This window comes from Ovis canadensis, chromosome 13 (assembly GCF_042477335.2).
Source record: "Ovis canadensis isolate MfBH-ARS-UI-01 breed Bighorn chromosome 13, ARS-UI_OviCan_v2, whole genome shotgun sequence".
Taxonomy (NCBI): Eukaryota; Metazoa; Chordata; class Mammalia; order Artiodactyla; family Bovidae; genus Ovis; species Ovis canadensis.
Window position 1 is genome coordinate 46,172,029 of NC_091257.1, and position 14,058 is coordinate 46,186,086.

At 38.6% G+C, this 14,058-nt stretch overlaps 1 protein-coding gene across 1 annotated transcript in view; it reads right to left on the minus strand.

Moving 5' to 3' along the window:
• The window catches only part of CUBN (cubilin), a 273,943-nt gene that overhangs the window by 139,892 nt on the left and 119,993 nt on the right, over nucleotides 1–14,058 (minus strand). Inside the window, exon 29 of the mRNA XM_069547580.1 lies at nucleotides 1,319–1,500. Coding sequence (XP_069403681.1) covers nucleotides 1,319–1,500 — 182 coding nt within the window. The remainder of the gene's footprint in view (nucleotides 1–1,318; nucleotides 1,501–14,058) is intronic.

Consider the following 14,058-nt stretch of genomic DNA (forward strand, 5'->3'; position numbering starts at 1 on the left):
CAGCAGGACTTACGTAAAGACGAGGGTCTGGGCTGAACCCAAGGATGCCCTTGTTCTGTCACTTTCTGCAGCATCAGCCTCCTTTGCACAGACTTGAGCTGCTAAGTGCCATTCCTGCTGACTCTGAGCCCATCCAGGGAAGGCATGATTTGAGAACCCCGTGTCTTTTCAAGGAAAGAACTCGGTTTGTAATTAAGGTTTTCAAGTGTTAAAGTTTCCTGTGAAGTCCTATAAACACACACTCATTTCAGTATCTTGCCCACCTCTGTGTTTTGACACTGGCTGATGTGGACTGTGCAGAGGTGGATAAGTTCAGTTCTTAGCTCTTCCACTCGCTGTCCTTAAGGTTGTGGAAAAATCCATCAACCTTTTTGACCCTCTGTTTTGACAGCAGTAGAAGGGGGACAGAATTCCCCTCTTACCTCCCAGGATTAGTTAACACTCAAGTGGGAAAATGGAGGTTGGATTTCCTTTGCGATCACAATAAATGTACCTTATCACTGCAAGGCAGTCAGAAGCTTGGAGATTTTCATTTATCCCACAAACAGACATCAGGTGTTTACTATTTGCCAAGTGCTCTATGGCCCCAGGGTATAGCAGAGAAACAAAACAAAAACAGACACACAGCCTTCATGGAGTTTTGAGTTCTACCAGCTACAGAACCTTGTCGTGATGCAATCCCTACGGTTGAGGTGGTAGGAATTTCCTGTGTACTTGGACATTATCTGATGACTAGATTACTGCAGCGAACAGCTGGTTATAATTGATCCTCAAAGGCCATCTTCATTATCTGCGATACAGTGTTGGTAGCAGGGTTGGAGCAGTTGTGGGCACTTCTGGGCTCACTGTCCTGCTCCCCTCCACCCACCAAGCACTCGCCTCCTCTCTACCCTCTGCCGCCCACTGCCTTCCTAAGGGAGCTTTCTCAGACTGGAAGTATGTGGTGCTGACAATCCCAAGTGCCACCCTCCATCAGTGCGAATGGGAGCTGGGGGACCAGTGCCTCAGCCTGTGTCCTGAGAAGGGTGATTCGGAGGAACAGACCTCATGGGACCTCGGAAGGTCATAGCAGGATTAAGCTCTCATTGCCAACAGCAGCAGCTCCCTTCCTTGGCTCACCCTCCTCAGTCCCCCTCACCTGGTTCCCTGGTTCCCTCCTTTCTGCTTCCTGGCACTACTTCCCAGTCACATTACCTGCCCCCCAACATCCAGAAGAGAACACTGTTGGCCACTGGAAAGAATTTGGGAATTTTTGCAGAGTGATTTCTGGTTCTACCCCAAATCCTGTAATGTGCTAAAAAACAATCTGAATTCCTACCTCCAGAACATCGAAGTTGCAGCTTGCATGATACTCCACATCAAAGTCATGGATGGTGAGCTGAATGCTACTCCCAGGGGCTGTGTGAATGTACCAGATACACTCCCTGTTGGCGGGGTACCTGTTAGGGTAGCCGGGGCTACTGAAGGAGCCCATGTCCCCAGACAGCTCTCCACCACAACCTGTGAAAACCACAAGACTCAGTCAGTTCAGAGGGCATCAGCCACTGGCAAAAATTCAAAAATCCAACTATATAAAACATAACTGAAAATGTACAATGCCTAATTTATGGAAAAAAGTCATAATAAAATTATAATGAGCAGTTATAAAACAATGAGAAAAATATCATGGCTATAGTTCCATTTATTGTTATTAATTTTTAAAAATTGATTATATCACTTGGTGCAATAATTCTCAGTCCTTATGCTCACCATGTCAAATCTTTGGTAATATTCTCAAAATGTCATTCTAATAGGTTTTCTTCATTATATTTAGGTGACAGTTTCCCAGTAAAAGAATCCTCCCAGTAGGAGATACAATGGACTGTGTAAACAGTCAATACTAGGTCACTTGGTCTTCAGTTTGCTTGTATCTAATACATTATGCCTAAGTTCTTTTGGACCTAAGATGTGGAATGCTAAGTGTTAAAAATCCTTACCTTTGTTTGAGAGAATCTAGTAAATAAAATATATATATATAAGTCTATAAAACGCCTTCACATAGATGTTCATAGCATCCTTATTCTTAATTGCTATAAACTGGAAGCAGTCAAGGTGTCCTTCAGCAGCTGAATTAGGTAAATAACCTGTAGTCCTCCTGGACATGGGGTATTTTGCAACACTAACAACAAATGGACTATCAAGCCATCACAAAGCATGGAGGAAATGTCTATGTGTATTAAGGAGTGAAAGAAGCCAGACTGGAAAAGCTATGCACAGCATCATTTTGATGGCATGGCATTCTGGAAAAGGTAAAACTATGGAGACAATCAATGACCTGGTTTGCAGGGACTGGAGGGGAAGGAGAGAGAGAGGGCGTGCAGAAGAGTTTTAGGGAGGTGACACTCCTCTGTATGATACCAGAATGGTGGACATATGCCAGAAACTTGTCAAACCCATAGAATGTACAACAGCAGGAGTGAACTACTGTGAACTATGGGCTTTGTCGATAAAGGTTTATAAGTAATAACAGATGTCCCATTCTAGTGGGGAATGTTGATAACGGGAGATTCTGCTCATGGGTAGAGGCAGGGGTACATGGGAACTCTACCTCCCATTCAGTTTGGCTGTGAACCTAAAACTCTTCTAAAAAATAAAGTCTGCTAAAAACAATATGAAAAATGATATAGGTCCTGACCCTGGGAAATGTATATCCACAAACCAACCAGATAAACAAAAACCTGATATATAAAATGTGGAAAAAGACGCTGCTGCTGCTGCTAAGTCGCTTCAGTCGTGTCCGACTCTGTGCAACCCCATAGACGGCAGCCCACCAGGCTCCCCTGTCCCTGGGATTCTCCAGGCAAGAACACTGGAGTGGGTTGCCATTTCCTTCTCCAGTGCATGAAAGTGAAAAGTGAAAGTGAAGTCGCTCAGTTGTGTCCGACTCTTGGTGACTCCATGGGCTGCAGCCTACTAAGCTCCTCCGTCCATGGGATTTTCCAGGCAAGAGTACTGGAGTGGGGTGCCATTGCCTTCTCCAGGAAAAAGACGCTAGCATATGTTTTATGAATGCTTATATATCATGCCTTAGAGAGTAATTAACGTGAATCATTATAACAAAAAATCAAAATGCTACAACATGTGGTACACAATAAATATTGCCACTGCTATGAGTGTTTAGATGCACTTTACAGATATTTCCTATTTTAATGCTCATAAGAACCACACGAAGCAAATATTATGATTATCTTCATTTCTCAAATGTTCAAATCAGTACAAGCTCAAGTCAAGTGGTTTGTCCAAGGAACCCTGGTTGTGAGAGAGGGAGTCATCCATGTACAGAATCTCCCATTATCAACTAATCCACACAATTCACAATGCCCAGTGTACTTAATAATAATACTACACTCTACAGACTCACATCGTTGGTGAGAATTCAGATTTCAGAATGGACAGGGAGAGGAAAAATCACAGAAGTAAAACTTGAGGAAGACTCAAATTTTAAAGACAAAGTTAGAACAAAATAAAGATAAAATTAGAAAAAAGATAAATTGTCTTGTTTCCCAGTAGCAATTTTTGGTGATTAAAAAAACATTATTTGCTCTATTAACATATCTTTGTTTTCTATTTTTAATATTAATCAGCTGGCAAATTCTTCCAAGCAGCTTCCCTTTCTGAAATTCAGGCTTTTCATGTTTAAAAATGACAATGACTCCTCATTCCATTGTGAATATACATGCATTTTTCACTTTAATTGGCTTAAGACATAAGGCACTAAACCTGAGGGTTTGTCTACTACCCATCTTATGCAAATTTGTCTGTACTGGGAGTTGGAAACAAGCGTTTTGCAAGTTCAAAAGAAATAGTCTCCACACTGAATCTCCACTTAACTGAGAAGAGCTGAGAATTCCAAGAAGAATCCTAATTGTGTAAAGAAATTAGATTCTAGCTCAACATGCTACCATCTTCTTGAATGGCCAATTTCCTGCTACCATTTAAAAAACTTCTGCGCTTTCAGATTTTAAATTTGTTGCACAGGATGGTATCTATCCTATCAAGTTTCTACTTTTATTTCTGGTTCAAGTTCTGCAAAAAAAAAATATTTAAAATTAAGCGGGCTGACATTGTTTGCAGGCTGTGGTGAATGTTAAAAAAACATAAATGCCATGAAGATCAGAAAATGTTTTTCCTACTACAACCATCCATGGAAAATATTCCTGAAGCCAAAGTCAGCACAGATTATACTTGTGCTCTGCACCACTGCACAACCCCAGGGGGCAGCAGTCTCAGAGCATTCCATCCAATGATGTGCCCTGGAGGTGAGCAACACAGAGGCCCACAGAAATCATCTCTTACTAAAATACAGTATAAGTACGCAAGGCCAGGCTCTCACCCCATTTTAAGCTTCTATGGTTCTTGGTATCAGTTGTACCAAACAAGTAATCCAATGAAAAAAAATCTTCAGAGGAAAATAACTTTGTGGTCACAAAACATAAAAAAGAACAAGGAAATGGAAGCCTGACTACCTCACCTGCATTTTTATTTAGCTTCAGTTCATCAGAAATCTAATTCATTATTTTTCATCTAAAAGTCTTTATAATCATCATTGATTCATCTAAAAGTCTATATAATATTTTTTCATTGTCTTTCCAATTGTTTTAGATTTCCTTGTGAATTCTTTTGCAAATAACAGGGTATTAATACTCTTAAATGAGTTGCTGTAAGCTGGAATGATAATATCAGATTCTTGGCAGTCAGCAATGCTTTGAAAAATTACAGTACTTGCTTTATTTACCCACTTACAACTCTGGAGACCCACAGTGTACTTTTCCCTAAGATTTAAAATAAACATAAACAAGGTTTATAAAAAACAAAGCACGGCTTTATTTTTAGGTATGCCTTGCTCTTTTCTCATGAATAGCACTTAAGTGTGTGTCTCCTAAAGACAAATTCCAATATTATTCAAAATGATACCATATTGGGGAAAAATACTGTGTGGTTGTGAGGAGGAGAAAAGGAAACTGTTGGAGCTTGAAAACTCTTTGCAGCTTTCTTTTTCTCCTCCATAATCTCACTACCTCTGAAGTTTAATCTGTCCAAAAGTAACAACTTTGATTTAAAAGTTCATACCAAACGCAAAGTAGAGCAAATTAATTCAGTGGTATTTTATGGTAAAAATTATAAAGTACTGAAATAAAAAGCTAATTCTGATAAGTATGGCAGAAATTTAACTCCTTCTTTGCAGTTCTAAATTTTGAAAGAGACAAACAACTTTCCAATTCTCCTTCATTTATCCATTCACTCAATCAGTATTTGTTGAGTATATGCCATAGTATAAGTGTTAAAGAAGTCAGGTGTATTTAATGCCTCCCCCCCAAAAAATCCATCTGTAGACATTAAAAAAGTGCCATTACCACATGCCCTCCTGCAAACCATTAAGTTTTTTTTTGCTTTTCCTCCCGTTTGCAAAGTGTAATTTCAGTAAGTCTTGATTTGAAAAAAAAAGTGAATTATATCTTTCACAAGCTAATTGATGGTACATTATAAATAAGAATAAATAAATCATCATGTTGAGTTGCCAAAAGATATTTTAGAATTTGCTGGTTTCAGTAGTACAATGTTGGCATAATTCCCTTTTGATACTAATTTCAGTCCACAGATGAGAGACTTTTATCCGCATTTAGCCAGTTATGCCTCACTGTCTTGGGTATCACATTTTTTCCTACATTTGGGGATGTTTTAATAAATCTGTACTTGGTGTCAGGCAAAAAAATATTATGTCAAAATATATCTTTTAAAAATCTGAAAAAAGAGTAATGTCTATTTTTTCTATCTCTCTTCAAGTGACAAGGAAAAACAAATTCATGACAAAATTAAGAAAATGTCTGTTAACCCCCAAATTAAACATGTAATGAATTTATTTGATGATTTGCTTCATAAATTAAAGCTACCTTTAGGCTCACAGTGAAACATTAGAACATGAATTTTAAATCGGATATTTATAGGTTAAAAAATGAAAAACAATAAATTCACACCAATAGTTGAGCTTTTAAAATTATAAATGAAAGCAAACAACAACTGTAATTCACAGTAAATAGTAGAGTTTTTTAAAGAATATATAATGTGAGTCTTTTGAATTGTATTTATACATCAATTTCCACTTAATTAGCTGTGAAAAAGGGACAGACAGGAAATGTGATTTGGAACCTATATCAGCACATACCATTACCAATAACAGGAAATAGCAAGACAATCCAAAAACTCCTATTGTGTGTAATTCTAAAGGAGAGAGAACATGCTCCAAATGCTGAAATGAATCAAAAGCAAAATGATTTACTTCTGCCTCATCTTATTTACACTGAATAGCAAAGCTGTTTATCTCATTTACTATTTCTGCACTTTGTGTGGTAGAAACAACTTTTATTTTTATTTTTAATAAAGATTGTGGAATTCAAAAATCTACTTATTTGCTTTTCCTATGGAGTTATTCTCAGGGTTGCTAATGTCTAATATTAAAATCTTGCCACAAAATGAGTATCCTAATTTTACCTTCCTGTTAAATTTAAATTTATTTGGGTCAGAAAGAAGAAACATTGTTTTGCTAACTGTACTCTCTTGGTGTGAGATTCTAGACTTAATAATCTCTTGTGAAAATACAGTTTCTCTTGAATGAGTCACAGAAGAAAACATATTTCTAAATCCAATCACCTCTTTTTGAGATGGAAATGACATGGCTTCTGGAAAAATCTCAGGTGTTTACATTTCAGTTAGAGTAGAAATAATGGGATAGACACACCTGCAAATGCTAAAACAAATGAAAGTGCTGGAAAAAAATTACAGGTTAGCAAGCTATGCAATAATTTTAAACAATCATGTTTTTCTCAGTCACATCTGTGACTGTGGGTCAGTGACCAGGGGGTCACAGCAAGAGTAGAAAGCAGGGATGGAGGATAGACAAGGCTGGAGATGGAAGAAGTTGTATCAGCCAACAACTATCAAGAAATGGCACAGGAGGTGATGTTTAGATGCCCAAGACCCTCCTCATCGTCATGTCTGTCCCACTGGGTGAATAATAAAATGTAGGAAAATAATGAAGCTCGCTATAACTGGGCTTCAGTCCTCTAAAACAGAAGACAGTGATTTCAGAAAGCATTTTGGGGGTCTATATAAAGAAAATAATTAAATGATAAAAATACAAACCAAGAAGTAAACAATGGAGTGCTGAATCAAGAGATTTGAAGGATACCTATTCAGAAGAGAGAGATGGTGGCTCTTTGTACCCGACTGGTAAGAGAAGATTTTCATGGAGGAGATGACATGATTTCATAGTTGCATAATTTGCACACCAAGGTGCAAAACTTTTGGAAATATAATGGCATACCAAGTAAAGCATAGGCTGTGGCATAAGACAAAGAGCTTCCAGCTTTGACTGTGCTACTCTTCGGATGACTAATTCAACCTTTCTAACCCTCGGTGTTTTCATCTGTAACAGTGTTAGTACTTAACCTCATAGGGCTGTGACATCGATTTAATGAAAAAACCAAAGTATGGTTTTTAGCTAAGTGTCTTGCATATGATAATCACTCCACATATACTGTGTATTACAACTGAGCCAGTGTTAATCCAGACCTGGGATAAGACTAGAGAAGGACTTAGAGTTGAAGAGGAACTCCCATACCAGCTAAAGAGTCCTCGTGAATACCCAATAAGATACAAGACATCAATTATTCATGAAGCTACAATAAAGATAGTTCACATCTGTGTGGTAGTGAACAGTTTCTCTGTGTGCTTGCTTCTCATGAACACATCATCTTATTTGAGATTCATAACAACTCCACGAGGTCAGCAAGAATGATCATATCACCCAAGTGAGGCTCAAGAAGGCTGCTGAACGTGTAACTCACACAGTAATGGCGGCTCTGGGGCCAAACTTCCCCAGCCACCCCCAACCTGTCCCCAACCCCCTACTTCCAGGTTCTGCCTTCTCTCCACTATGACTAGTTGGGTGTTTCATCCCTAAGGCCCTGGATTAACAGTGTTCAACACCACCCTCATTACTAAGGCAAAATATCATCATAGCAACCAGAAAAAAAATTATAAAGTAAGAATCTTTTTCATTTAATTTGAGGTCAATCTAACAAATCTAATATACTAATATCAATGGATATCAGCTGAAGTGAAATAAGATAACACCCTGAAGAGAATCATATGTTTTTCAGTTATAATTAGTTAATCTTTAAAAGCTTTTAGTTCTGGTGACTGATCATCTGTTTGATTCTGTTTTCCTCCAAACTCCCAGTCATCAGCTGAAAGGAAGCGCTTACCTTATCAGCAGGAAGCATGCTGATCTACAGAACTCATAACAAGAAAGAGTTAAAAGTTGTTGTTAAACCTGCACACTTGTGAAGATAACTTAAATCTTTTCCATAGAAGGACTTTGCTAACACTGTTTTGGGGTTTCTTTGTTTGTAAGTTTGATCTAAAACAAGCAGTGAGTTATAAAATCCCAGAACAATGGCAATGAGAAGGATAGTCTGTATATGTTCCACCCTCAAGGTTTGGGGTGGTTTGGTTGTTTTTTTATTTTTTTGCTTTTAACACAAGAGTTTTAATAAAAGCAAATCAGCAAAGAAAGGGTTGCATGGAATTAGAGGCACAAAGTTTAAAAGCATATTCTGTGTTTCCTGCAATTACAATCGCTCAAACCTCTTTAAACTTGGCATTTCCTGAAACTATGTTCCATAAACCAAGAGCATCAGAAGACCTGCCAGCTTGGGAGTGGCATGGCCCAGGCTCCCTGATTTTGGATGAAAAGCAACAGAGAATGGACCCAAATGGGACATCTTCACATCCTCACCCTCTAACCTTGGAGGGAAATGTCTGAGAAATCAGTGATCAGTGTTAAAAAGAAGCTGAAAAGCCAGAGTACAGTAAAAATCAATTTTAAACAAATGGTGATATTCATATACTTCATTAAAATGAATGATTTCTATTTTAATAGTTTTTCTATAATTTAAAAATAAAAACTTTTTCTGCTGCAAACCTTGAGAGGTGACTGGTTTTATCAGTAAATCCCTCAATAGTGTAAAAGTATATGCCACAGTCCTGGGATGTAGGAGAAAGGAAAATGATAGGTGTTCATCGTAAAAGAGAAGACTAAAATCAGATGCAGATGATACCACCCTTATGGCAGAAAGTGAAGAGGAACTAAAAAGCCTCTTGATGAAAGTGAAAGAGGAGAGTGAAAAAGTTGGCTTAAAGCTCAACATCTCAACATTCAGAAAACTAAGATCATGGTATCTGTTCCCATCTTCATGGGAAAGAGATGGGGAAACAGTGGGAACAGTGGCAGACTTTATTTTGGGGGGCTCCCAAACCACTGCAGATGGTGACTGCAGCCATGAAATTAAAAGACGCTTACTCCTTGGAAGGAAAGTTATGACCAATCTAGATAGCATATTCAAAAGCAGAGACATTACTTTGCCAACAAAGTTTGTCTAGTCAAGGCTATGGCTTTTCCAGTGGTCATGTATGGATGTGAGAGTTGGACTGTGAAGAAAGCTGAGTGCCAAAGAATTGATGCTTTTGAACTGTGGTGTTGGAGAAGACTCTTGAGAGTCCCTTGGACTGCAAGGAGATCCAACCAGTCCATTCTAAAGGAGATCAGCCCTGGGATTTCTTTGGAAGGAATGATGCTAAAGCTTAAACTCCAGTACTTTAGCCACCTCATGAGAAAAGTTGACTCACTGGAAAAGACTCATGCTGGGAGGGATTGCGGGCAGGAGGAAAAGGGGACAACAGAGGATGAGATGGCTGGATGGCATCACTAACTCGATGGACGTGAGTTTGAGTGAACTCTGGGAGTTGGTGACGGACAGGGAGGCCTGGCGTGCTGTAATTCATGGGGTCGCAGAGAGTTGGACACAACTGAGTGACTGAACTGAACTGAACTGAAAATCAGGTCAACAGCCCTCTTTGAAGACAAAGCCATGAGTGGGGCCCCCAAATGCATCTGACTCACTTGTTAGTACAATTTGCAGGGGGGATTTTGTGGGTTAGCACTGATTCTCTGATGACAGAGAGGAGCAATCATGACATGAAATCAGAGAAGGAAATGAGGTAATGCAAAGACCAAGGAATAGGAAATTCTCCAGAGGGGAAAGAAGTTAGAAGGAAGACAAAAGCCGGAGACTCCAAGAGAGGGGAGAGTTGTCAAAGTTGCAGAAGCTCCCGGGTTGGGTTGAATGGTATTCCCCAGGAACCTGTGAATCTGCCCTTAATTGGGAAAAGGGTCTTTGCAGATGTTATAAAGTTAAGATGAGGTCATGCTGGATTAGACAGGGGCTGAAATTCAGTATAATTGCTGCCCTTCTAAGAGGTGAGAGATTTGGACACAGAGACATAGAAGGAGGAGGGCCATGGGAAGATGGAAACAGACACTCAAGTTACATGTCATCAAGCCAGTGAAAGCCAAGGGTTCCCAGCAATGAATAGAAGCTCGAAGAGGTAAGGAAGGATTCTTCTCTAGAGCCTTCGGAGGGATGGCCAGGCTGACCTTGATTTTGGACTTCAAGACTCCAGAACTGTGAAAGAATACATTTCTATTGTTTTAAGCTACCCAGTTGTGGTATTTTGTTACAGTTGCCGTAGGAAGTGAGCTGAGGGCTTTCTTCTGGGTGTACACGTAACATGGTAGAAGAGGTGAGGCCTCCCAGCTATGAGGGCTTTATGCTCATGACCTAATCACCTCCCAAATGCCCCACTCCTAATACTAACACCTTAAAGAGTTAGGTTTCAACACATAAATTTTGAGGGGACAGAAACATTCAGACTCAGCACAAAGTTGAGAAAACTAGAGACAAACTTAGGCTATGTACCACACTAGGAGAAGCCAACTCTAGATTTTAGGGTGACTGTTTAGAGTTTCATCTTCCACAGTGATTTCATCACTGCCCCAGACTTTGTGATAGTCATTTTGTCTAAATGTGTTTCATACAGCAATGGATATGAAGTAATCAGTTTTCAATGGTAGGGATAGAAGAAAAAAAAAATGAGTGAAAGAATATGGTCATAACATGAAGTTAATGACCTGGAAAATAGATACAAGGATTATACAAAGAAGCTCAAAAATCAATGCTGTCCATAGTTTTTAAATGACTTTTAAATTCCCACATAAGATGTCATATTAATATTCAAAATTAAAATCATTATAGCCATTGGACTCTCTGAGATGTCCTGAATCTGAACTGAAGTGTTTCAGCTTGCTGTACCATAGAGAAACATGAACTCAATGTACCCGTATTTTAGGACTTTTCACATAATTGATGCCTTTAAACTGTCCTGCTGGAGAAGACTCTTGAAAGTCCCTTGGACATCAAGAAGATCAAACCAGTCAATCCTAAAGGAAATCAACCCAGAATATTCACTGGAAGGACTGATGCTGAAGCTCCAACACTTTGGCTACCTGATGTGAAGAGCCGACTCTGGAAAAGACACCAAATGCTGGAAAAGATTGAGAGCAGGAGAAGAAGGGGATGACAGAGGATGAGACGCTTGGATGGTATCATCAACTCAATGGACATACGAGTTTGAGCAAACTCCAGGAGATATTGAAGGACAGGGAAGCCTGGCATGCTGCAGTCTGTGGGGTTGCAAAGAGTTGGACACAACTGAGAGATGGAACAACAACAACACATAATATGAATTTTAATTTCCTTTGTATGAAAGGATAAAAATCTTTTTGACCCAGAGAAGTATAGTCGATCTTGTCATCTTTTCATTTTGATTAACTACATCCTCTTTCATCACATGTATTCATTCCAACCAAGATAAAAAATGGTTTCCCAGTAGAAATTATTTTCTTAACAATTCAGAAGAAATCAATGATTCTCTCTTAGACATTTTCAAATTATTGAAGATCAGCTCCAGTCACTTCATCAAACTTCATCCATTCACTTCATCCAACTAATCTCTTACGGGGTAGCTACGTCACTTTGTATCACTTCTCTCGTAAGCTAGTTTGCATAACTAAACCATGGTAACAGATTAGATGATCTCTGTGGTCTACCCCAGCTCAAACTGTATGATTACTGCAACCATATGCAGCCACTCCAGAGAAAGAAACTTTATGAGGACAGACAAGCAGTCTCAGCTATTTTGAACTAGCTCTTCACTACGTAATGAGCTTCACCCCTTCATTGCTATGGAGACCATGAAGAAAGAAGAAACTGTGCAATTTAGAGGGGAGACCTTGGAACTGGAACATTATTTACTTGGGAAAGATGGCAGACGTTCATTTGAAAACACCCATTATCCTCAGTGGGAACTTAGCTGCAAAATTACCTACTATAAGCTCTGACCTTCTCTGCATTGCAATATTACTCCATCTTTTTTGCAGTGAAAAACTAGGGGAAAACTATTTGCTTGTAGGCAGAGTGCAGCTGTTTAAAACACAGGCTTGGGTGTTCAACACCACACACTTAGTTGTGTCCTCATTCCATCACTGTGAGTTTGAGGAAGTTACTTAACTTTTTCTAAGATTCCTTTCTCAATTTTCTTATCTATAATATGGGGATGAGATGCTGGTTTCAGAGAATTAGTAAGAGAAGAAAAGAGATTGTATTTTTAAAGTGTTAGCCAAAAAATCCATCACACAGTAAAATCCAGCACATGAAAAGCACCAACTTTTCAAAAATTATATTATCAAAATTTTACATAATTACTTGGTCTAGTAATAATAAATGAGGTATCAATTAAATCAATGCACCAATCATGTAAAGCATATTTTCGTTTGCTGTTAATAAGGCAACATGGTTTTACTTTTATCATCATTAATGTCTTAAAATAAATTTAAAATTACATTTAGGGGGACTTCCCTGGTGGTCAGTGGTTAAGACTGTGTTTCAAATGCAGGGAGTTCAGGTTCAATCCCTGGTCAGGTAACTAAGATTCCATATACCTCACAGCAAGGCCAAAGAAAGAAAAACATGTAAAAAAATTTTTTTCATTACATATAAGTTGCAAAATCTATATTATTTGGCCTGTGAGTAGTCTGTAAGTACAGTAGGAAGGAGAAAGAAATCAGAGACAAGGTATGTCAATTTCATTACTCAAACAGAGAATTCAGAATTAGATTAAACCTTCTAGAATATAGTTATTATCTCACACTGGAGATTCATTCTTGATTTTGTGAGTCAAATCCACTGAAGGCTGGCTTTAGTTTCTCTGAATGTTCAGGGGCATATACAAAAATACAAGCCCTTGGACACCCAAGGTCAGAGCTAATTATGGCAATATTTAAGTAAATGTTCAAAAAGGGAAATCTCTGGGGACAAAAAGTATGTTCTATACAGAACATCATGTTCATTTTGTATTGATTTAGTCATTCGGAACTGCTACAAAACTTGAAACTATAAAAAAAAATGTGTGGTTTCTTTTTTCATGTTGTACAGAAAAGTGTGGAATCCCCTGGAAAGTGTGTGCAGTGTCCATCACGGGTGTTGCTGCCAAGCAACCAGAATACAAACAGAAGATTTGAGAAAGCCCTGCTTTTGGCCCAAATCTCAAGGACTATTACAAGTTGTGCAATGTATGATTTGGGAAGGTCATGGTTGTTTGAGGGTTACTTTTACTTTTTTTTTTCTTAACTGTTTGGAAAAGTAGCGATGGAAATAGAGCTCAGCCTTTCACACAGTAGCGACATGGGAACTGGGATGCCAGATTTCTACAAGGTTGCCACTGGTTACGAGACACAGAGCCAACATTGCATGAAGGTCAGCTATGTGTATGTGTATTTTCTGTTGTCGTCAGGGAAGCAAATAATGTCAGGATTTAACTTTTCCACTCATAGTGAAATGTCTACATAGGTTCAGTGTAGACTCTCATTACTAGGACCTTGCTGGAAAAATTGTGAAACCAAGGCTAGAAGAGTTGGGTGATTTTCTTCATATGTTATCATCCCAACTTTACAAACTTCCAAATAGATTCCTTTTTACATGACCATTATCCATTAAGAACTTCTTTCCAAAAAAGATGTTAAGTGAGAATCTGCCCTAAATAAAAATCAGACACAGTATCATA